Source organism: Orcinus orca, chromosome 13 (assembly GCF_937001465.1).
Source record: "Orcinus orca chromosome 13, mOrcOrc1.1, whole genome shotgun sequence".
In the NCBI taxonomy this organism is placed as follows: Eukaryota; Metazoa; Chordata; class Mammalia; order Artiodactyla; family Delphinidae; genus Orcinus; species Orcinus orca.
In genome coordinates, this window is record NC_064571.1 from 50630179 (window position 1) to 50656588 (window position 26410).

The following is a 26410-nucleotide window of genomic DNA, read 5'->3' on the forward strand; positions in this document are numbered from 1 at the left end:
TGAGGTTCAGATAATAACTTCAACTTCAGTGAGTTTTCCCAGCTTCCCAAAGTCATCTGTTAGAGCCTGAAATAACATGTCATAAATCTTTCTGATAAACTCCAATTGCTATAGTCAAGCCAGTGGAAGATCAACAAAAATTGTGTAGCTTTTTGCAGTACCGCAGCAAGAGGTGCAAGCAATTATTCCTTCAGCCTGTAATGTGTTTGCCTTGTATTAAACATTGTTAGTCACAGTAGAAAAGAGAGATTGAACCTTAGAGGAATTTCAAGTTATGCCTTCAGGCACATTTGAAAAGGTTCAAAAATCAATTAGGCAAGAAATCTAACTACTAGTATTAAAAAGATAGCAAATATAATTACTTAGACCCAAGATTGACCCTGTGAAAATTATTTCTTCTTAATAAGCCTTCTTAATAAGACTGCTTATAAATTGAATATAAATATACATATGTATATAATTCTGATGTAACAAAGACTGTTGCCTCCATTCGTACTGGACATATGCTAGTAGTTCTGAAGAAATATTCAATAAAAACAAATGAGGCATAAAACTGTCATGGATGCAAAAGTTTCAGGAGCATGTCTGATTTCTCCCACCTGGTTTGCTCTTCCTGTTGCGTTTGCCTACCTGATTTCTCCTTTTTCTTCAAGGCAGGTCGTGTAGGTTAACCTAGGCTGTGCAGTCAGACAGGCTTGGATTCGTATCTTACTTATACCCCACATTAGTTGTGAGAGTTTGAGGAAGTTACTGGCCATTGTGAGTCTCAGGTCATAAACACAATGGAGATAATAACGGTACTTCCTTTTCTGGGTAGTTGTGGGGATTAAAGGAGAAAGTGCACATAAACTGCTTCAACTATGACAGGATGAGAGTTAGTGCTCAAGGAATATTGATTCCTGTTGGTGTTATCTCAGCTTAGGTAAACTACTGGGCATCCTCAGAAATGTGCCCCCCCACCCCCCGCCCGTGGTCCTACTGTGTTGTTGTTGTTGTTTTTAGTAGACTTTATTTTTTAGATCAGTTTTAGGTTCACAGCAGAATTAAATGGAAGGTACAGAGACTTCCCGTATACCCTGTGCCCCTCACATGTGTAACCTCCCTCATTATCAACATCCCCCACTATCGTGGTACGTTTTTTACAATCAATTGAACCTATATTGACAATTGTTATCACTCAAACTCCATACTTTACATTTGGATTGACTCTTGGTGTTGTACATTCTATGGGTTTTGACAAATGTATAATGCCATATATCCACTGTTATTGTATCACACAGAGTAGTTTCACTGCCTTAAAAATCCTCTGTGCTCTTCCTGTTTATCCTCCCCTACCCCCGGCTTCTGGCAATGACTGATCCTTTTACTGTCTCCATAGATTTGTCTTCTCCAGAATGTCATAGAGTTGGAATCAGCCAGTATGCAGTCTTTTCAGATTGGCTTCCATCACTCAGTAATATGCATTTAAATTTCCTTGGTGTCCTTTCAGAGCTTGATAGCTCCATTCTTTTTAGCGTTGAATAATATTCCATTGTCTGGATGTACCACGGTTTATCCATTCACCTAATGAAGAACATCTTGGTTTCTTCCAAGTTTTGGCAACTGTGAGTAAAGCGGCTGTAAATATCCATGTACAGGTTTTTGTGTGGACATAAATTTTCAGCCTTTTTGTTTAAATACCAAGGAGTGCAGTGTGGTAAGAATAGGTTTAGTTTTGTACTAAGCTGCCAAACTGTCTACCAAAATAGCTGTACCATTTTGCATTCCCACCAGTAATGAATGAGAGTTCCTGTTGCTCCACATCCTTGCCAGGTTTTGATGTTGTCAGTGTTTTGAGTTTTGGCCATTCTAATACAGGTATGGTGGTATCTCATTGTTTCAATTTGCAGTACCTTAATGACACATGGTTGGAAGCTTCTTTTTATGTGCGTATTCACCAGCTGTAAATCTAGTTTGGTGAGGTGTCTATTCGGCTCTTTGGCCTACTTTTCAATTTGGTAGTTTGTTTTCATATTGATGGGTTTTAAGAGTTTATTTTAGATAAAAATCAGATAGGTCTTTTGCAAACATTTTCTCTTAAGTCTGTTATGTGTTTTGTTTTTTTTTTACATCACTAGAGTTCAGTTTGCGTATGCCTTACATTGATATATCAATATGTATGGATGTGGACCTTATCTTCAAAAATGGGAAACAGATTCTGAATTTGCTTTGTATCCTTGATAGACTTGTATAGTCCCCTGCATGGATCGAGATACTCAATGATTAATTGACCAAGGGAACAATTAATGTCCAATGGAAGTCATTTCAGTGTAATAACACCCCAAATTAAGGAGTTCCGTAGAGGGACCCAAGACTAGTGGTATCAGGAAGGGCCTGATACAAATTATATGATCTTCCTGCTTCATTTTCCAACATATTAAGATGGATTGTAAATGAGCATTAAGGACCAAGAGAGTCACAAAAAGATTCTCCTACAATTGGACTTCAACTTTCCAAAGGCTTTTCAGAGTTAAGGGACTTACAGTTAGATCACTTGTATAGGCAGAGGTGTGGTCATTGGATTATAGAACAGATGCCTTAGAACGAGGCAGGTTATAGCTAATCCTTTTTTGGTACAGATTTCAAAACTTTCATGAACAGAAAATACTGTAGCAATAGTGAAAAGCAGACAGTAATTCATTGAAAAATATTTTTAGTGTATCCCATGTGCTGAGGCATTGTGTGGCAGCCAAAGATCCATTTGACATATATGTGCTCAACAACTTTAAAGTCCTGTAGAGCAGAGTTATATGTACAAATAATTATGGTGCATGGTAAATAGTTATGTGCAGTGAGGATGTGTAAACTCAGGAGAGGAAGAAATTAATTATGGCTGGAGCAGAGAGTGGGCCATTGACTCATCTAACAGATATTTGTTAAGCACCTACTGGGGTTCAAGTTTCATGCAGGATAATGAGCTGCAAGGATGAGTTGTAAAGATTCAGTACCTTCAAGATCCTCACAGTGCAAGAATCAGGTCCAAGGGTAATGAAGGAAAGTATATAAGGAGAAACCTTCTGGAAGAGGTAATATTTGGACTTGACATCAAAGGGTGGCAGGATTTAGACTTTTGGAGACATAAGAGATGTGAGGGGAAGCACATTCCAGATATTGGCAACAGAAATAGCAAAGGCACCTGACTGTCTCACATTTCAAAAGACAAAGAATCTAATTTCTGATTTCTTTTGATGATTATTTTATATCCAGGAATGTATTGTTAACATACTAATTGATTATATTTACTGAGAACTTACTTTGACCTAGACATTATTTTAAACATTTTACTTTTTAAAAAAAGATCTCATGTAATCCTTATTAAATCTCTGAGGCAGATATGATTTTTATTCCCAATTTTACTAAAGGAAGCAATGGCTTGTCTCACATGGGATTGGGACACACCTGCAGGCACATTTGACACTTGAGTTCTACACTGCGTGTCAAAGCCCCAGCAAAGCTCTCAGGATCCTGTCTCCACAAAAGAGTTCAAAACTCAAAATATTTTAAAAAGGTATTTCAAGATATGTCTGTAAAACCAAATATGATGAGAGAGAGAGATTGCTCTGAGCCGGTAAATATAGACTCATTAAGATTAAAGTCTAAATAAGCAGTCTTGTGAAATGTGGGGTTTTTATTTTCTGGAGAATGGTGGACCAGGAAGGCATCTGCTTAGGTGAGAGGATATAATGACAGGTGAAGAGAGAAAACTGGGAGTTTTTTACTCCTATTTAGAGTTTATCTTCTCTATCAAGCAGAATGGTACACTAGAAAGGGTAACATGGATCTGAGGAAGTTTAAGCCCAAGATAAATAAGAGAGTTTGTGTTTTCAGACAGCAGAGCTGGAAGGGAGTATTCTGGATGAAGAAAAAGGTTTGAGTAAAACCAACACAGATGGAAGATCTGGAGGGGTGGTTAAAACCCTATAATTGCATTTTCAAATCCACAAGAATTAAATACAGAGATCTTGCTAATGAACAGTGTGTGGAGGCCTGAGAATTTTAGTTTACTAAAAGCAACTAGTGAGTGTGACTATTAAAAAACCCAGACAATGTTGATGGGAGAATAATGCCTTAATTAAGGAAGATAGCACACTGTGTAGCACCCATCTTATGTGTTGCATTTAAGCTAATGTGTTCTATTAAGGTCCTTTAGAACCTAAGTTTATTAACAAGCTGGGTATCCGAAGGATGAATGGTTAGAAAAATTTCTCTAATGATTGATAGTTAAAGAATGGAAAATGACTCTCCAGGAGAAGACTTGAGCTGAGGGTGGAAGGAAAAGGACTGGATGACTGCAAAAAGGCGAAGGGTTGTCATATGGGAAAAGTGTACAGGTTACACTATATTGATCCATACTGCAGACACATTAAAGAGAGGTAACTTTGGGTTCAAAAGGATTTTCAAAAACGAATAGGCTGCCTTGAGAAGTAGTAACATTACTGGCAGGTTTCAAATGCCTTTTGTCAGAGATATTTTGGAACAGTTTCCTGCATCGGTAGAGAGTTTGGGCCTGAGACCTCTTTCCTATTCTAAGATTTTTGTTATTTTCTTTTTCAGTATTTTAAGAATCTTTGGCAAAGTCCTCATTTCTTTCACCAGTTGTATCCTGGTGCATCATGGTGTAATCTAAAATAATGGACCAGGAGAAGTCCTATGAATTTCCTGTGTTTATTGTCTCCAAAATAAATAGCTGTTTGTAACTTAAAGTTTTAAATAACCTGAGAAAATAAATGGAAGTAAAGCATTATACCTAATGGGAGTCAATTCAGGGGTCTAAGTTTTGGAAAGGAAATGAGAGGCAGACAATGTTGACAATTTTATCTTTTAGAGTCCTGATATTTTAAAAGGAAACTCAGTTTACAGGCATTCTCTTAAACTACCAATAGGAGAACAATAGACCATTTTTATGACTAGTAAAGTGAATGAGTCAATACATAGGTGTTATCAATTTTCTCTTTTTGTGTTCATTTATTTGGAGAACTTGAGTGTTGCCTACTTTTTAATCGATATATATGGTGCATGTTAACCATATATCATCCATAATCAGTGCATTTTGGTGGTCTGTGCTAATGTCTATACAGTTATTTGTTAGGAAAATGTGTTGACATAGTTCAGCTCTTATAGCATAGATTGGACATTATGATGTTTTAAGCTAAATGATGAGTCAACAATGCAGTAAAAATAAAAATAAAATGAAATACTAAGATAGAATTTTAATTTAGAAAATTTATAAATCTGTCTTGAAAATATTTTCATAATTTCTTTTTACAGCATTCTTTGGGTATAAAATAAATTGTAAGAGCAAAGTTTGAGATAACTGAGAGTGCTAATTAAAACAGGAAATCATATTATCATTAATTTTGACTAGGAAAGCTAATCAGAAGCTTCTTGTCACCAAACCAGTTGTGCTGGGTTCACATTTGTTGCATCTTGGTCCAAACTTAAATGCTTCCCACATCTCTTACTTACCTATCATTACGTGTCATTGTTGAATCTGTGAGTTAATTATAGATCGTTACTGGTTAGTTAATTGGAGTGCAACCCAGAGCCAACATCAAATATTCTTCTTTCTTTCTTTCTTTCTTTTTTTGACATCAAAATATGCTCTTTGCTTAAAGAAAAAGTGTTTTTGTTATTTTTCTGTTCATTTTTCAGCGCAGCATGGGTCCTATCTTTATGACTTCTTGAATGAAGCATTATCTTAGATCTGGCATTCTTGGGCAGCATCTTGCATAAAATTAGCTCAGATTAAAAATGCTATCATTAAAAACTAGATCCACACAGGCTTAGGGAGAAAGAGAAGATGGCAATGATTGAGAGGGCTTTTTCAAACAACTAAGATAAAAATTTAACAATTTGAAGAATTTTGATCTATAAGTGAAACTTCGAAATATTAATGGAAGGAGAGGATTAAAAGGGTCTGTGACATGGTCATTATGTTTTTAAGAGAGACATTAAATGAATTAGAATAAGAAACAAAATGAATATTAACATTTCTAATCATGACCTCAAAAGTTAACTAAGAAAGTTGAAAAATTATAATTAAAAATATTTCTAATGGGTCAATTCATATTTCAAATTTCAGCAACTCTACCTGTTAAATTATGTTTATTATTGTGATATAAGAAATAGCTAATGATGGTTTATTTCATTTCTTATGAAACCATTTAAAGGCTTCTTATAATAGTACTATACATTGTTTTTTTGATACAATAAACCTGGTTACAGAATTTAGATCCATATTTGCTTGATTATTGATTGTGACACACAGACTTGATCTGCTGGAAAGTTATTAATATTTCTTTTTAAATATTAGGCTTATCACTACTGGGAAACTACAGTGAAATCTCTCATTTCCTTTCCAATGGAGTCACAAACTTTATTTAGCAAAAAACTCCATGACTGTCTTTGTTAGGATGATGATACATTCTATTGGGTTTGATTGGAAGTTTGAGCACATCTTTCCAAAATGACAGCTAATACTAAAAATGATTTAAATAAATCTGCTAGTTGGGAAGAAAAACAGATACTAGGTAAAATCAGGGATACAGACAAGGAGGGAGAAAGGAAAGACACTGGCCATTTCTCTAGTTGCTCCTCCATTACAGAGTCTCTGAGCATCTGGTGATACCCAGAATTATAATAAAACCTAAAGGGTATTGTGCATCCATTTCTGTTCCCAGAGCTCCTGAAGTATGAGAAAAGCTGCTCTGACCCTAATGCAGGTGAAGATTTAGCCTACTAGTAATTCTGAACACCTGGATTCTTTTAATACCCATGAAAGAAAAGTTGCTGGGTTCTGCCTACCTCCATCTTGGCAGGTTTGTCTGTGCTCAAAGCCTCATAAGATGATAAGGATTTTGAGGCCCCAGGGCACTCTCATGTGGCCTTTTCTACTTCCAGGGGATCTTGACAGGTGTGCAGAGGGAAGCAGCATGCTGTGACTAAAAAGCATTAGTCTGGAATGAAATAGGCTGGTTTGAATGTGACTAGATGATGTTTTAGCTCTGTGATTTCAGAGAAGTCACACACTTGCTTTGAGTTTCAAATATCCTCTACATGATGATTATAAGGTTGACAAGTAGAGTTACTGTGAGGATTAAAGGAGTGAAGGTTTCAAAAGTAATTGCTGTATTGCTTGGTATATACAATAGTAAGGATGCTAGCATCTCTCTGATTCCAAGAGGCTTACTAATATCACATCTAAGCTGCAATCTCCTTTGAGCACCTTGGACCCCTTCTGAGAAGCATAGTAGTTAAATATGTTAAGCACACAAAATCTGAAACCAGATTGCTTGAGACCAAATCACAGCTCTGATGCTTATTAGGCATCTGTTTCGGGGCAAGTTATTAAACCTTTTGAGGCTCAGCTTCCTCATCAAATAAATGGAAATAACAACATATATTCTAATATAGTATTTCTTATAAACTGCTTAAGAGTTCCTGCAACATAGCGAGTATCCAGGAAGGGTAGCTTTTAACATCATCAGTATCACCATCATCATCAATTCATCATCATGCATCCACTGCTAAATACAGCCTTTCTTAAGTTTCCACTCATGTGGAAAGCTTGGGCACTAATATTACAAAACAGTGAATAAGTTGGATATGGTATCCATTTGGCCTTAGAAGATATTTGTGATTAATTTCTCAAGGGATTTTTATCTTCTCAATGAGTTTTGATTTATGTTCATTTTCAAAGAGTGGACCTGTTTGGCAAGGGAAGTATATAAGTTGGGTGTGAGATCATAGCATATGAATCTTGCAGTGATTTTTAATAATGAAAGATTTATCACAGATAACCCCAAGTCCACTGGAGAATACTGTTAATCAAATGAGACATGCCTTCCTATATGACACTGGCTTTTCAACTATTGTCAGGGCAGACCTTTAAGTGAGTGTGTTTTGTACTTCAGTGGGTATCCACTCTTCAGTTCTTGCTTCATAAAAGGGCATTTTTCACAGACAAGCATTGTCCTTTTGCTCATCAGAGTCCATGACCAGCTCCACCCTAAAGTTCTCAAGGTTCTTTTTCACCCCCCAATATAGGGGATCAGTTATTTGAGGATGGGGGAAACAAGGAAAGAGATAACTAGACAGAAGGAACAACAAAGGTCCTGAGATGGGACAGCATGTGCTACATTCATGGAAATGGAAGTCCAGTGTGACAGAGCAGTGAGAAAAAGAGAGAGAGAGAGAGAACATGTGTTCTTTTGATAGGTGGCTAATAACTTGACTTTGCTCCCAATCCTTATCTCTCACTCTGGCTTTACTGTGTCATCAGAATCCACAAGTCTCTTCAAAATACCCTCTGGCTCTTCCAGGGGAACCATGAAAAGAGATGATCTCAAGGAACCCCCAGTGATAACTGCTCTGGAGAAGTTAGCAATGAATATTTACCTCAAGTTCAAAATGCTCATAAATTATTTGGATTTAAACACTTAGTGTGTTTTTGGCTTCAAATTTCTAGGCCAAATTGCAGGAAAAATTTATCTTCTGACTTCATTTATTCAAAAATTTTCCACAAAAATAATTAGATGAAAATTTCTCTTCTTATTTAAAGTGTCTTGTTTATTACCTGGCAACCTGCATTTTAGGGACTCAAACATTGAACTTTGTTGATTTTTCTCCAGAGCAGGGAAGGTAAAAGGGTCAAAGGTGAAAACTTTTCTTTCTTCAACTAATTTGTAGAGGGTACTTGAAAAACAAGTCAAATGATTTCAAACAGTATTTTTAAGGGGAAAAGTGTACAGAAAAGTCTTGCTACATCTTGAGATAAAAGAGCTCTCTAGAGAAATGAGTTAACAAGACATTCTGCCCCACAAAGAAACTAAACATGTTACATTAACTTTGAAATATAAGCACAGAATGATGAATCATTTTTTGACATTGTAGAAGCAAATGACTCTTAGAAAATGTAGTGTGTCCCTGTTGCCTCAGAAAGTCTTTATACATTACATTTCATAAAGCACATTGTTGAATGAAACTTAGGAACAAACAATTAGATGAATGTCAAGATACATACTGTTAGGTTCTACATATACATCAACAATTTTCCGTTCTTAGATTGCAAGATTTTTTAAATGTGGTTAGCTATTTTCCAATTGCTTTATGTCTGCAAATGATATATTTTACTTTTTTATGTATAATTCAATAATCTAGTTTTATCTCCTAGATAAATTTTCTGGATAATCCCTACATATTTTTGTACATAATTTACATATCTCTGTCACTCCAAAGAGTCCATATATTTATATCTGAATCTGCATTTGTACATAAAAGTATCTGTCTTTATACATACATATTTTCCCTCCTCAGGGCCTGTGTACATACTGTGTCCTTTGCCTGGAAAACTCTTACTCTCATTGTTGATTTCTTCACATCTTCAGCTCCTCAAAGAGCTTTCCTGAATCATTCAATGCCTCTCATAACACCCTGCCCTTTTACTTCTTGACACTTAGCGTACTTTATATGCTAATATAAATTTTAATGTATAAAGAAATAATGAGACTTAGAGCTTCATAATGGCAGTGGTGCTGTTTTGTTAACCACTGTTTATCCAGAATTTGACAGAATGTCAGGAATATAGTATGAAATCCATCTGTATTTGATAAGTGAATGAATGGATAAATAAATAAATAAACGTGAAGATTAAACTCGTGTTATGATATTTCCAAAATTTGAGTATCATTTATGCAAGAAAATCATATAATTTAGGAAAATGAATGTATGTAAACACAACCTACATACATTTTAAAAGTTCTAAGTCCTGGAAAGAGTGGTGGTGTTTTCATGAAATGGACTGTACCTAATAAATACTTGCTAGATGTTTCTTGACCATTACTTTATTTTCGTGGCAGTATTATTTTATTAAGACGAAGAAAGATCATAATCATCAGGAGCTTCAACCTTAAAGAGTCTGTATTCTCTTCTGAAAACTCTTTTGTGCCACAATTACACACATAAACATAGATTTATTTTTGATGGCTTCAGAAATCATTACTTACCACACTGGGGATAATAGAGCCTTGCTGATTCTATAGAAAATAGTCTTTGGTGAATGCATTTCTCTGCCCATATGCACCCATTTGCTTTTTCTAAGGATGTAAACAGGTCGTCCTGGACTAGGAGTCAATAAAAACAAAAAGGAGAAAGGTAGCACCGTCAGCTTTTCTCTTGGAATGCGTTTCAAGTTAGGGCTTCGCTTGAGGCTTATGAAACCCAAGATAACATTTTTTAGAAGTCAGTTCATCAAACACACCTGAAAATATTACCTATTATTTTTCACAATTTACAAACACAACTTTAAAAAATGATATCCCGGGCTTCCCTGGTGGCGCAGTGGTTGAGAGTCTGCCTGCCGATGCAGGGGACATGGATTCGTGCCTCGGTCCGGGAAGATCCCACATGCCGCGGAGCGGCTGGGCCTGTGAGCCACGGCCGCTGAGCCTGCGTGTCCGGAGCCTGTGCTCCGCAACGGGAGAGGCCACAACAGTGAGAGGCCCGCGTACAGCAAAAAAAAAAAAAAAAAAATCCCTTCCAAACTAACCTTTTCATTTCACGTATAGCTTATAAGCATTCACCGAGTCATTAAAAGTAACTGCACTTATCTCTTAATATATTTTTGTTTCTTAAAGGTGTGTTTAATACAAAGGCTAATTTTGTTTAACTACAACCTAGTTACTAAGGTAACATTTACCATGTAGAGGACTAAATTCACCATCCAAAGATGTTTTGTCTCTTGTCTGAAAAATGGTGTGCTCCATGCTATAGAATAGAGTCAGACTGCAATTACATAGTCAGCTCCCCTTGAAAATGATGGTTCTGTGATACAACAGGTAAATGAAATATACAAATAATCCCAAACCTCTTTTATAAGGAAACCATTTTACATAGAAATGCCAACAGCTACTGGAATTGACAGAGCTGAATATCCTATCCCTGTCGGGTTCCTGGTGGAGGTAATAATAAGCAGTGTAATGGCCCAAAGATAAGGAATCAGAGAAAAACAGGGAAGCAAATGTTATGGTTTTAATCAGCACCGGAAACCCAGTGTTTATTGCATATAGTTTTCTGAATGACCAAGAAATCTGATCAAAGCTAGTTTAATACCCACAAGGATTTTAAAGGCAGTAATAATAAAACAAATCAAAAAACATTAAAAAAAAAAAGCCATATGTGACCAGCCCACTGAACTTTTGACAAGGCTTAACTTAAGCCAGTGTCGCCTTAGATCTCCATACAGCAACCCCAGGAGTTTGTCATGATGCCAGACCACTGGGCTAAATATTCAACCAGAGGTCTTACCTGTGAAAAATTAAGAACCTGAGATAGGTCACCAGCCAAATCAAAATCTGTTTGATTTTTGCTTTTTGATTATTCAGAGGAAAAAAAGCTTAATGATAGGACACATTCTTCATATATAAGGACACATTTAAAGATGAGTATTTCTGTTTTATGATGGTTGCTATTTCAGTGAATGGAAATGCAGAATTAATGATCTTAATGAGCTGACTGTGATTCCCAAGAGGATAAATTAGTTTCATTTTGTTCTACAGTTGTATGGCTTCATGCGGAGATATGCTATTTGAACCATGGGGAAGTACTGTGAAAAAGGCTTGATTACATTTCTGAACCCACGACCACATTGGAAAACTTCATAATGGTTCAAGACTGTCTTTTAAAATACAACAGATAATCCAGTATTGGCTCAACTGGTAAAACAAACAAAATAGAGATAGTCTCAAAATAGCAACATTAGGGTGATTGCCTCTTTCAAAGACACACCCGCCAGTCATTTAGTGGGCTAGTTTCATTCCAACATTATTCTGATTCTCGATTTAATTTCATCTAAGGAGAGAGAATGTGAGGAAATGGAGGCATTGAAGAGTCAGTGTTATCACCAGAACTCAGGGTCTATCCGTCCTCAAGAGAAGAACTCATTGACCCTTATTCTCACCACCACCATCAAGTCCTACAAATGTAGCAAGACAACGGTTCTTTCCCATAAAGCCAAGTCTCTCCATCCCCCCTGGAGAGGAGGGTTATAATTTCTCTGGGAAAAAACACGTATGGTTTACAAAAGGCCTCCTAGGTTACTCTGAATCATCGACCTAGTGGGATATCCCCTTTCCCCTCATAAACTGAAGAATTTCTGATTTAAATATATAATACAATCCTAGATCTCAGCTATTGTATAAATTTTGAAACAAAAATCTAAGACTCAAATTCAAACTTAGGTGCTTTTGATTTATTTAAAAAAAACTAGTCCTTCCCTCCTCCCTCCCTCCATCCCTCTCTCTCTCTCTCTCTTTCTTTATTCTTCTGTACTAACTGCTTAGCCATCCATTTAGCTTTTTGTAGAACCATAGCATCATTGACATGGCAGGGACCGTAGAGGGTTGTCTAATCAAGCAGACTCTGCTTCAGTACAAACAGTAGCTGGACAGTTTATCCCATAGGTGAGCATGAGTAGATTTTAGAATGTTCCCTCTTAGTCAAACAGTAGACGGATGCTCTGACTTTGGTCAATTTTCAGCTTTTCTAACCTTTAGCTTCTTTATTTGCAAAATAGATATGCTACTTCATAAATTGTTGTGAAGATCAATGAGGTATTATGTGTCCTAACTAAAGTGTAATGGCTATATAATTCAAGCATTATTTTAATTAACTTCCATCAAACTACTATGAAGTAAAACATTGTTTTCCAAATGTAAGAATAACAATAATAGGAGTAAGAGCCCGACGCAATCGTGGACTGCGAGTCAGAGGATGAAGAAGACTTGGACAATGACACAGTAGAAGGACATGCTCTTGCTCCCTCTTGCAAGAGCACCAGAATCACAAATAACTGATGAACAAGCATTGACAGGAAGACACTGGAACTCACCAAAAAAGATACCCCACATCCAAAGACAAAGGAGAAGCCACAATGAGATGGTAGGAGGGGCGCAATCACAATAAAATCAAATCCCATAACTGCTGGGTGGGTGACTCACAAACTGGAGAACACATATACTACAGAAGTCCACCCACTAGAGTGAAGGTTCTGAGCTCTGTGTCAGACTTCCCAATCTGGGGGTCCGGCAATGGGAGGAGGAATTTCTATATTATCAGACTTTGAAGGCTAGCGGGATTTGATTGCAGGACTTCAACAGGACTGGGGGAGGCAGAGACTCCATTCTTGGAGGGCACACACAAAGTAGTGTGCACATTGGGACCAACGGGAAGGAGCAGTGACCCCATAGGAGACTGAACCAGACCTACCTGCTAGTGTTGGAGGGTCTTCTGCAGGGGTGGGTGGGGTGGCTGTGTCTCACCGTGGGAAAAAGGACACTGACAGCAGAAGTTCTGGGAAGTACTCCTTGGCATGAGCCCTCCCAGAGTCCACCATTAGCCCCAGCAAAGAGCCTGGGTAGGCTCCAGTGTTGGGTTGCGTCAGGGCAAACAACCAACAGGGAAGGAACCAATCCCCACCCATCAGCAGACAAGCGGATTAAAGTTTTACTGAGCTTTGCCCACAAGAGCAACAGCCAGCTCTACCCACCATGAGTCCCTCCCGTAGAGAAACTTGCACAAGCCTCTTAGACAGCCTCATCCACCAGAGGGCAGACAGCAGAAGCAAGAAGAACTACAATCCTGGAGCCGCTGGAACAAAAACCACATTCACAGAAAGGTAGACAAGATGAAAAGGCAGAGGGCTATGTACCAGATGAAGGAACAAGATAAAACCCCAGAAAAACAACTAAATAAAGTGGAGATAGGTAACTTTCTACAAAAAGAATTCAGAATAAGGATAGTGAAGATGATCCAGGGTCTCAGAAAAAGAATGGAGGCAAAGATCTAGAAGATGCAAGAAATGTTTAACAAAGACCTAGAAGAACTAAAGAACAAACAAACAGAGATGAACAATACAATAACTGAAATCTAAATTACACTAGAAGGAATCAATGGCAGAAAAACTGAGGCAGAAGAACGGATAAGTGACCTGGAAGACAGAATGGTGGAATTCACTGCTGCAGAACAGAATAAAGAAAAAAGAATGAAAAGAAATGAAGACAGCCTAAGAGACCTCTGGGACAACATTAAATGCAACAACATTCCCATTGTAGGGGTCCCAGAAGGAGTAGAGAGAGAAGGGACCTGAGAAAATATTTAAAGAGATTATAGTTAAAAACTGCCTTAACATGGGAAAGGAAATAGCCACCCAAGTCCAGGAAGCTCAGTGAGTCCCTTACAGGATAAACCCTAGGAGAAACATGCTGAGACACATAGTAATCAAATTGGCAAAAATTAAAGACAAAGAAAAATTATTGAAAGCAGCAAGGGAAAAATGACAAATAATATACAAGGGAACTCCCATAAGGTTAACAGCTGATTTCTCAGCAGAAACTCTACAAGCCAGAAGGGAGTGGCATGATATACTTAAAGTGATGAAAGGGAGGAACCTACAACCAAGATTATCCTACCTGTCAAGGATCTCATTCAGATTCTATGGAGAAATCAAAAGCTTTACAGACAAGCAAAAGCTAAGAGAATTCAGCACCACCAAACCAGCTCTACAACAAATGCTAAAGGAACGTCTCTAAGTGGGAAACACAAGAGAGGAAAAGGACCTACGAAAACAAACCCAAAACAATTAAGAAAATGGTCATAGGAGCATACATATCGATAATTACCTTAAACATGAATAGATTAAATGCTCCAACCAAAAGACACAGGCTTGCTGAATGGATACAAAAACAAACTCATATATATTGCTGTCTACAAGAGACCCACTTCAGACCTAGGGACATATACAGACTGAAAGTGAGGGGGTGGAAAAAGATATTCCATGCAAGTGGAAATCAAAAGAAAGCTGGAGTAGCAATACTCATATCAGATAAAATAGACTTTAAAATAAAGAATGTTACAAGAGACAAGGAAGGACACTACATAATAATCAAGGGATCAATCCAAGAAGAAGATACAACAATTCTAAATATATATGCACCCAACATAGGAGCACCTCAATACATAAGGCAACTGCTACAGCTATAAAAGAGGAAATCGACAGTAACACAGTAATAGTGGGGACTTTAACACCTCACTTACACCAATGGACAGATCATCCAAGCAGAAAATTAATAGGGAAACACAAGCTTTAAATGACGTAATAGACCAGGTAGTTTTAACTGATATTTATACGACATTCCATCCAAAAACAGCAGATTGCACTTTCTTCTCAAGGGCGCACGGAACATTCTCCAGGATAGATCATATCCTGAGTCAGAAATCAAGCCTCAGTAAATTTCAGAAAATTGAAATCATATCAAGCATCTTTTCTGACTACAACGCTATGAGATTAGAAACCAATTACAGGGAAAGAAACGTAAAAAACACAAACACATGGAAGCTAAACAATTCATTGCTATATACCAACAGATCACTGAAAAAATCAAAGAGGAAATCAGAAAATGCCTAGAGACAAATGACAATGAAAACAGGAGGATCCAAAACCTATGGGATGCAGCAAAAACAGTTCTAAGAGGGAAGTTAATAGCAATACAACCCTACCTCAAGAAACAAGAAAAATCTCAAATAAACAATCTAGTCTTACACCTAAAGGAACTAGAGAAAGAAAAACAAACAAAACCCAAAGTTAGTAGAAGGAAAGAAATCATAAACATCAGAGCAGAAATAAATGAAATAGAAACAAAGAAAACAGTAGCAAAGATCAATAAAACTAAAAGCTGGTTCTTTGAGAAGATAAACAAAATTGATAAACCATTAGCCAGAATCATCAAGAGAAAGTAGGAGAGGACTCAAATCAATAAAATTAGAAATGACAAAGGAGAAGTTACAACAGACACCACAGAAATACAGAGCATCCTAAGAGACTTCCACAAGCAACTCTATGCCAATAAAATGGACAAGCTGGAAGAAATGGACAAATTCTTAGAAAGGTATAACCTTCCAAGACTGAACCAGGAAGGAATAGAAAATATAAACAGACAAATCACAAGTAATAACATTGAAACTGTGATTAAAAATCTTTCAACAAACAAAAGTCCATGACCAGATGGCTTCACAGATGAAGTCTATCAAATATTTAGAGAAGAGCTAACACCTATCCTCCTCAAACTCATCCAAAAAATTGCAGAGGAATGAACACTCCCAAACTTATTCTACGAGGCCACCATCACCCTGATACCAAAACCAGACAAAGATACTACAAAAAAAGAAAATTACAGACCAATATCACTGATGAATATAGATGCAAAAATCCTCAACAGGGCTTCCCTGGTGGCGCAGTGGTTGAGGGTCCGCCTGCCGATGCAGGGGATGCGGGTTCGTGCCCCGGTCTGGGAGGATCCCACATACTGCGGAGTGGCCGGGCCCGTGATCCAAGGCTGCTGAGCCTGCACGTCCAGAGCCTGTGCTCCACAACGGGAGAGGCCACAACAGTGAGAGGCCCGTGTACCGCAAAAAAAAAAAAAAAAAAAAAAAAATCCTCAACAAAATACTAGCAAACAGAATCGAACAACACATTAAAAGGATCATACACTATGATCAAGTGGGATTTATCCCAGGGATGCAAGGATTCTTCAGTATACACAAATCAATCAATGTGATACACCATATTAACAAATCGAAGAATAAAAACCATATGATAATCTCAATAGATGCAGAAAAAGCTTTTGACAAAATTCAACACCAATTTATGACAAAAACTCTCCAGAAAGTGGGTATAGAGAGAAACTACCTCAACTTAATAAAGGACATATAGTACAAACCCACAGCAGACATCATTCTCAATGGTGAAAAACTGAAAACATTTCCTCTAAGATCAGGAACAAGACAAGGATGTCCACTCTCACCACGATCATTCAAAATCGTTTTGGAAGTCCTAGCTACGGCAATCAGAGAAGAAAAAGAAATAAAAGGAATACAAATTGGAAAAGAAGAAGTAAAACTGTCACTGTTTGCAGATGACTGATACTATACATAGAGAATCCTAAAGATGCCACCAGAAAACTACTAGAACTAATCAATGAATTTGGTAAAGTAGCAGGATATAAAATTAATGCACAGAAATCTCTTGCATTCCTATACACTAATGATGGAAAATCTGAAAGAGAAATTAAGGAAACACTCATATTTACCATTGCAACAAAAAGAATAAAATACCTAGGAATAAACCTACCTAGGGAGACAAAAGACCCGTATGCAGAAAACAATAAGACACTGATGAAAGAAATTAAAGATGATGCCAACAGATGGAGAGATATACCATGTTCTTGGGTTGGAAGAATCAATATTGTGAAAATGACTATACTACCCAAAGCAAGCTACAGATTCAATGCAATCCCTATCAAATTACCAATGGTATTTTTTACCGAAGTAGAACAAAAAATCTTAAAATTTGTATGGAGACACAAAAGACCCCGAATAGCCAAAGCAGTCTTGAGGGAAAAAAATGGAGCTGGAGGAATCAGACTCCCTGTCTTCAGACTATACTACAAACCTACAGTAATGGTACTGACACAAAAACAGAAATATAGATCAATGGAACAGTATAGAAAGCCCAGAGGTAAACCCACACACCTATGGTCAACTAATATGACAAAGGAGGCAAGGATATACAATGGAGAAAAGACAGTCTTTTCAATAAATGGTCCTGGGAGAACTGGACAGCTACGTGTAAAAGAATGAAATTAGAACACCCCCTAACACTATACACAAAAATAAACTCAAAATGGATTAGAGACCTAAATGTAAGACCGGACACTGTAAAACTCTTAGAGGAAAACATAGGCGGACACTCTTTGACATAAATCACAGCAAGATCTTTTTTTGATCCACCTCCTAGAGTAATGGAAATAAAAACAAAAATAAACAAATGGGACCTAATGAAACTTCAAAGCTTTTGCACCGCAAAGGAAACCATAAACAAGACAACCCTCAGAAAGGGAGAAAATATTTCCATACGAATTAACAGACAAAGGATTAATCTCCAAAACATATAAACAGCTCATGCAGCTCAATATTAGAAAAACAAACAACCCTGTCCAAAAATGGGCAGAAGACCTAAATAGCCATTTCTCTAAAGAAGACATACAGATGGCCAAGAAGCACATGAAAAGGTGCTCAACATCACTAATTATTAGAGAAATGCAAATCAAAACTTCAGTGAGGTATCACCTCACACCAGTTAGAATGGGCATCATCAGAAAATCTACAAACAACAAATGCTGGAGAGGGTGTGGAGAAAGGGAACCCTCTTGCATTGTTGGTGGGAATGTAAATTGATACAGCCACTATGGAGAACAGTATGGAGGTTCCTTAAAAAACTAAAACTAGAATTACCCTATGACCCAGCAATCCCACTACTGGGCATATACCCAGAGAAAACCATAATTCAAAAAGACACATGTACCCCAATGTTCATTGCAGCACTATTTACAATAGCCAGATCATGGAAGCAACCTAAATGCCTATCAAGAGATGAATGGATAAAGAAGATGTGGTACATATATACAATGGAATATTACTCAGCCATAAAAAGGAATGAAATGGGGTCATTTGTAGAGACATAGATGAATCTAGAGACTGTCATACAGAGTGAAGTAAGTCAGAAAGAGAAAAACAAATATCGTATATTTACACCTATATGTGGAACCTAGAAAAATGGTACAGATGAATCGGTTTGCAGGGCAGAAATCGAGACACAGATGTAGAGAACAAATGTGTGGACACCAAGGGGGAAAAGCAGCAGGGGTGGTGGTAGTGTTGTGATGAATTGGGAGATTGGGATTGGCACATATATACTAATATGTATTAAATGGATAACTAATAAGAACCTGCTGTATTAAAAATAAATAAAATTCAAAAATTCAAAAAAATACAATAGTAGAGCTCACAGGTGCTGAGTGGCCATTAAGTGTGCTAGGAACTTTATATGCATTATCTCATCAAAAGAAAATTGCAGCATGATGAAAACATTCTGGATTTAAATAGTGGTGATGGGGGCTTCCCTGGTGGCCCAGTGGTTGAGAATCTGCCTGCCAATGCAGGGGACACAGGTTCGAGCCCTGGTCCGAGAAGATCCCACATGCCGCGGAGCAACTGGCCCCGTGAGCCATAACTACTGAGCCTGTGCATCTGGAGCCCCCGCTCGCCGCAAGTAGAGAAAGCCGTCGCACAGAAACAAAGACCCAACCCAGCCAAAAATAAATAAACAAACAAACAAATAAATAAATTTATATAAGTAAATAAATAGTGGTGATGGTTGCAGAACCTCATGAATGTTCTAAAACCACTGAAGCGTATACTTTAAAAGGGCAAATTTTATGATAGGTGAATTAGATTTCAACTAAAAAAAGAATGTGTATGTGAAACAGTTTTGGAAAATTACAAATGCAGAGGTAGTCCACAAAGTGCCGTGAAGGATATAATATGGAATAAGTCAGTCTTGTTTCTTACTCTCAAGCTCTTTATAATATGGTTGAGGAGTTAAAACAGGTACGTAAGAACTAATACCTAAAACCAGGTGTGAGGGAGGACCGTTGTGAGCTTACAAAGTTTTATTAGACAGTCTGAGGACCAAGAGATGAGTGATGTACCCAGCCTCCAGGAGAGTGATGTCATTGTCAGGATATAGTTTCATGGAATCAAAGGAGCCATGGCATTCCAAAGAATGGAGATATAATAAAAAAGGTATACTATCCTTAATGAAGATTCAATGAGAAAATGAAAATACTATTTTCTTAGAATGTATGACCCTAAACAAGATGTTTCTAAGGTGGTATCACCCTAGATCTCAGCCACTTCTAGTTCCTTGTTGTGTGGCGCTATGAAATGTAATCAGTTATAAAGAAAGGTGTACTTTTCAGTAGCCCTACTCTTAACTCCATTCTCTGAGCATGCCTTGGTTTCAAGATCTTCTGGAACATGGACACAGTTGAAGACATTCTTTTTTACAAAGTCCCTCCAACTTGGCGAGGTTCCAGTACTGATATTTTTTAGCTCTATGAGTCGGGGCACATTATCTAAAGTCTCTGAGCAGATGGGAAAAGTAGCACTTAACTTTTAGGTCAGCTGGGAGTTTCAGGTAGATACTTGGTATGTTTTTCAGTGCCTGGTACCTGGTGAGCCCTCTGGTATGTAGGGCCTAGAAAGAGAGACGGGGGACAGAGAGAACATATCTTCTATGTCCCTTGGTATCTTTGGGATCCACTGGCTGTATTACAGCCATCCAAATGCTGGCCACACAGTCGGAGGCTCCCTGAGAACCTTTGGAACCCTCCCCAGCAGTGCTGCTGCGAATCCCTTAACTCTTGTGGGTGTGAATATTTGCATGCATGATTTATCTTCTCAATTTGACTGAAAACTTCCTGAAGGGCAGAGAACACACTTTACATGTTTGTATTGTCTACACACTTAGCAAATGCAGAATTCATATTATTCAATTTTTATTTATTAGCTGAATGAATAAAAAAGTATAAATCAGTAGGGAAAGTGGAAGACGGGAGCGGTAACCTCGTTTTTGAAATGGTGTGGGGTTTCTTTTGGGGGGAAAGGTTGCGTTTCCAGCTCAGTGCCAGGTTAAAATAACTGGACCCAAACTACTTCTTGACATTATGGCCCATCTAGATTGGTAAACACAATCTCTACCAGCCAGTAGGACCCCTAAGTCATTCATTTGGAAATGTTTTGGGGTTAAATTAGCAATGATCTGAATCAGTGTGTTTGTTCTGAGGTGAGAGAACAGGCGGCTCTCTGACTCTGGTGCTCTGCAGTGTCACTTACTCCCAGCAATAGTGACTATAGGCCCCAGAGTCCCCTTCAGCCTTAAAACCTCTGTTCCTTGGTGAGGGTTAGTCTCTGGAAGGGCAAAACATAACACAGCCTGACTCCGACTTCAGTTGACAATGTAGACTTGGACCATGAGAGTTGTTCTGTACTCGGCAATGAGCGCGAGCATTGAGTGCATTTGAAGACATCGTCAAGTTTTCTCTAAAGGGGGGCCCTGGAGTATAGAACTGTATCGTGTTGCACAGAAGAAGCTTATAGCCCATAAACAAGCCTCCTTGCTAATCTACATGCCATCCTGGGTGGCGCACTTGTTCACTTGCTTAGTGATACTCTAAGAGTATGATAAATAAACAACAAAAAAAGAAGACAATTTTTCACTTTTTACTATTTTCCTGGACATAGTTAGCCAAATGCTTCTTCATAACAACCCCAGAGTAGGGGAAAAGAAGCAGTGGACATATGGGCATGCCATACACAAGCTAAAGCTTTATATATGTGTATTCTGTTTTATCTGTTTCGAATGCATATAGATTGAAATATATCCGCATCTATAACACACAAACATCCTACTTGAAGTATGCCCAAGACATTGAGTATACCATTAAATCTTGATCTTTGTTAAAACAAATATTTTTCCAATGAATATGTGATTACAGATGGAATTAAGAGATGCATTAACTATGGTGTCACTTGCTAAAACTTTCAAGTTCCTTTCCGGTGTCATCTTTCATTTTTCCTTTTAACTTGGTCTAATAATATAATCCTTATTCTGAAATGAGCTTTTGTGAAAAAATCAGTAATTACCTTTGTCACTATTTATTTAATGAATCCATGGAAAGACTTCATTAAATTATAAATGCCTCGTTACTGATATTCTCATAATAGATTTTTGAAATTATGGTGTGAGCCAGTTATCTATTTCAAGGAAGACACAAAGTTGAAAAATCAGTACATGTCCAGTGAAATTACTGCTGGTTTTGCTAATGCAATGTCATGAGAATTTGCCAGGGACAGTCACATTTAATCCCAGAGAATAAGAATTTGAAATGAATTCTTTTAAATTGTAATTATCTATTGGCAAGAAAGTTTAGCAAGTTTTGTTTATATAATTGAAATGACTTGCTATCCTGTCAATATGGGAGGGATGTGTTTTGAGAATATTTACAGTTTCTGAATGGATTTATAAATATTGGTCCTTTAAACATGCTTGATATTAATATTTTATAGTTTATATGCCTTTTTTAATTTATTTGTTTTTAGGGAAAAAAATTGGCCCATTGGCTATTATTTATGCTTAAGTTATTTTTCAAGGACTTGATGCAACCTGGGGTGGGGTAAATAATGTCTGAGTTAGGGTACAGTCTGTTGTCTGAGCCTACTTTGGTGGTATTCATTTCTGGTCTAGCTGACTCTGGAGTTTGAATCCATGAGATGTTAAAGATGTTGGAAGTTGAAGAATCAACATATGCAGGGAAAGATGGGCATCATTTAAAAGTCAGAAGCTTTCCAAGTATCAGCAATTCTCACTGTTTCTTAACAGTTTGTTTTACTGTATTGCAAGAAATGAATCCCTGAGAAATCTGGGCATTTCTTTACCCTAGAAAATAAGCATTTTACATTTCATATTGCAGAAACATTTCCGGATAAGGTAAAAGACTCTTTTTCAGAGTTTGGTGCATTTTGTATCTTTAGCATTGTAATGCGTCTATTCACAGAACTTGAATCTCCTCACTGATTAGAACTCTGATGAAAATAGCCTACTATAGCCTTCCTATCAGAACAAGTAGGAAACTTGAAGAATTTCTTTCCATCTATCCTGGGATAAGATGCATGACTGTAATAGAAGAGACAGTGAAACAATCAGCTCTAGAGTAACAAATATCTCCATGTACTTGTTACGGCGAAAGAGCTGATTCCTAGGTTGCAACAGGAATTTAAACCTGTTCTGTCAAATATTTCTTCCTGACCCCAGTAAAGTCTAGGAAATGTCTCAACACTACCTTGATCATTTTTAGATAATAAAAAAAATCATATGTTCATGTTTAGACATAAGTAATTTCAGCTTACTCCTTTGTAATAATAAATACAACTTCAGTTAAAGCCAGTCCCTTACCCCTTTACCCCTGCTTGGGCTGCCTTAGAGCTGCCACTTGCCCTGGGTGAGGGAGCAGGGTTGTTTCTCCTCTTGTTTACACGATGTTTACTCTTCTTCTCCTTGACTCCTCCAGGGATGAAGCAGGAGAAGAGGAGATAAGGGGCAGAAATGATCTTACTTGGCTAATACAATAGTAACTGTCTAGCTGTGCTTAGCCCATGCTTAAGATTGACACTGAGGGGCACTCTTGGGGGGCATTTTGGTGGGCTTTCTTTAGTTCTCTTAACCACATCCTTCAGATGGTCATTTAGGATTTCCGCCTCAGTCCCTGGGCACCCATCACTGCAACTCCAGGTTCTTTCTCTTGAGTTGTCTTAACTACTCACCACCTCTCTCCCCAGGGGACCTCTTGGATAGAATACAACATAATTCAGTGCTGGCTCTCTAACCCATGGTCCATGTATAATGCTCACATGTTCCTTCTAACAAACTAATGTACAGGTGAGCCCTGGTGCAGTAATAACTTCTTGCTCTGCCATCAGAGCATCAGCCAGTCTCAGTCTCTCCCCTTGAAGATTTGTCAGGGAAGTGTCAAATCCCAGGCAAGGGCAGCTGGGGTTGCTGATTACCCCAACTGCCCCAAGTTCCAGGAGACAAGTATCAAACTTTCTGAGATGTTCCATGAAAGTCCCTTTCCTGTGCACCCCTGAGATAAGGGAAAAGTAACCTTCTACCTTGGCGGTATATGCAAATCACATCACATTCAAAAATCCTCTTCTAATTATCATTTGCTTCTTGGTCTTTCTTGCCTCTTTAATGGGCTGCAAATAGGTTATTAATTCAGGGTCTCAAAAGCAGTTTTCAGTGCTCTTCTTTGCAAGTCTGGCTTAGGCAGTCTTGTACCTCATTTTGTAAAATGGAAGTAGAAATCTGTGTTTGTTTGTTTGTTTGCTTTTTACTTATTGGTATCTCAGGATTGCAGCTGAAACTGAGACAAAAAGAGTCAATTTTAGCATCCTATTATGTCCACATATCAGTTGCTTACTATCCTCTATAAAACTATTTTAAGCACGCATTGATTGATACATACAGTCTGCAAAGCATAGTAAGAGCCTCCGTGGTGCTAACCAGAAAGATAAAACAGGTAACAAAGAACAACCAGAATTACCAAATCTGCTAACTGCGGCTAGAGGATGACCCGATATTACTAACATTCAGCCTAGTGTCATGAGTGGGAACTCAACCTCTGGAGCCCAACTGGCTGGGTTTGAATCACAGCTTTTCTGTTTCTAGCTGCATGACCTTAGCCAAGTTACTTAGTCACTCTGTGCTTCAGTTTCCTCATATGTCAAATGCAGATAAAATAGTACCTCTTTCCTGGGGCTGTTAGGAGAAATACCAGAGTTAGTATTTGTAAAGTGCTCAGAACACTATAGAAGTGTTGTTTAAATAAAGATAATAAACCTCTTAAATAAGATTCTTAAAAAAATTTCCTGTGGAGTTATATCACATATGTGTTAAAATATAAATATGCCATGTTAAATATTTTACTGGAAATGAGCAAATAGGAATTCTACCAAAGTGAAAAAATAATGAGTGCTTGCACCAAAGACGTATGCTAAAAAGATGTCTAAAAATGTCTTCATAGGCCCTTGGATAAGAGGTTAGTGTTTACTGGAATCCTGTTGTTTAGTTGTCATCTGAATCAATCTACCAAAAACCGAAATGCCTTACAATGGCATATATTTAAAAATAAGGATCTTGAGAAATATGGTAGAAAATAAAAATAAGCCCAGAGAAAAACAGTATAGCAGGGGTCTATGCAACTTGTAAAATTTCCCTACTCACTTTGACTCTGAGTTTCCTAATAACCAGTCAGAAAGGAAATGTGATTTCAAGTCATATTGTTCATCAAGCCCAAAACAAATCAAAACACAAAAAAAATAAAAACCATACTAACCTGTTATAAGAAAGAGATCTTTTATGGACACTAAGAACCAGGAAGAAGAAATATAGAAGGGGACAGTGACAAGATCAGTGTCCCAAACAACATCTTCAAATACTTCCCTTCAATTAATGCAGTGTTATACAAGATTTTTTTCTTTTACAATAACCCTCAATGTAAACTCATGCCATGCTTTTGCTGCTTAGTTCAATGATGAGAATCCAGCAAGAGGTCAAGAGGATGTGGTCCAAATCTTCTGGTTTCTGATTTTAAATTTCTGCAGGAATGGATGGACTATATGTCCTTTATATCCCTTTTCCCCCATGTCGTTCCTCTCAACTGAGGTTTGATAAAAGGTGAGCTGCAGACAGTTTGAGGTTATGTACTCTGACAAGGGCCCACAGTGCAAGTATTCTGTGCTACTGATTAAGGGCAAATCCACATGCTTTAAAAACCAACTGAACTTATGGTAGAGTTGACAGCCCTGCTGTTAGAGAAGGCTTCTCAAAGCCAGGGGACATAAGCGCATGTTTCTCTTTGCTGCCTTGTATTATGAAATTATAAAGTTAACAGCCACAAGCTTTGCACTTAGAATGTTGCTTTGCATAATTCAGAGAGGTAGTTACTTTTAGATACCCATATCTTAACTTCATCTTAGCTTAGGTATAAATGAAGAATGAGGGAACTGAATTCTAACTCTAGCACCCCTCTATTTAGTTATATGACCTTGAACAACTCATTGCACCTTCCTGTGTCATAGTTTCATCATCTGCAAAATAAAGAAATTCAGTGAATTTCAGATTCTTAGCATATGATGATTTTTTTGTGTGAATAATGATTGTACTCATTAAATGTCTGTCTGTGTGCCCATACCCTGTAGAGTGATTTTCTATATTGTGAGCTTTTGTCCACTTTGTATTTAGAAATAGACTTCATTGCTCTGATTTCACCAGTTATTAAAAGGGAGAATTTCAAGCCTCATTTTTCTTGTGAAATGGAAGGCGTGGATTAAAGGAGCTATGTTAAAGAACATGAAAGTATATCCTTTAACACAGGCAGCTGTGTGCCTTGTCTGTGGCAGCCTCTGGGAAGAAGGCAGCTCAATTCTCTTGAAAGCGTGTCTTTTGGAATATCAATTATCCATGAAAGAGAAGCTTCATATTTATCCAAATGTCAGGAACCTTGCCGGAGCTTTTCAGAAGTAAAATTGGAGGAAAGCAGCTGTTGTTCTGAAGCGTGTTTTTGAGCAATACCCTGTATGTAATTCTTATTAAATGATGATGAATCAGCACAACTTCATATAACTCTTTTTACTCCCCTCCTCCCTTCCAGCATCAAGGAAAAATCGGAGTTAAATTTAATGTTGGGACAGATGACATCGCCATCGAAGAGTCCAATGCAATCATTAACGATGGGAAATACCATGTAGTCCGTTTCACGAGGAGTGGTGGCAATGCCACGTTACAGGTGGACAGCTGGCCAGTGATTGAGCGCTACCCTGCAGGTAAGCCAGTGAATGTGTATTGGGGGAAGATTTT

General features: G+C 37.7%; 1 protein-coding gene and 1 long non-coding RNA gene across 26 annotated transcripts in view; one reads left to right on the top strand and one right to left on the bottom strand.

The window, feature by feature from the left end:
• The window catches only part of LOC125960816 (uncharacterized), a 999117-nt gene that overhangs the window by 921764 nt on the left and 50943 nt on the right, over nucleotides 1-26410 (bottom strand). The gene's annotated exons all lie outside the window — the stretch shown is intronic.
• Nucleotides 1-26410, top strand: part of NRXN1 (neurexin 1) — a 1124566-nt gene that overhangs the window by 919652 nt on the left and 178504 nt on the right. For all 25 annotated transcript variants that reach the window (XM_049695935.1, XM_049695948.1, XM_049695934.1 and 22 more), the window contains one exon: nucleotides 26205-26376. In XM_049695935.1, the coding sequence (XP_049551892.1) occupies nucleotides 26205-26376 (172 nt within the window). The remainder of the gene's footprint in view (nucleotides 1-26204; nucleotides 26377-26410) is intronic.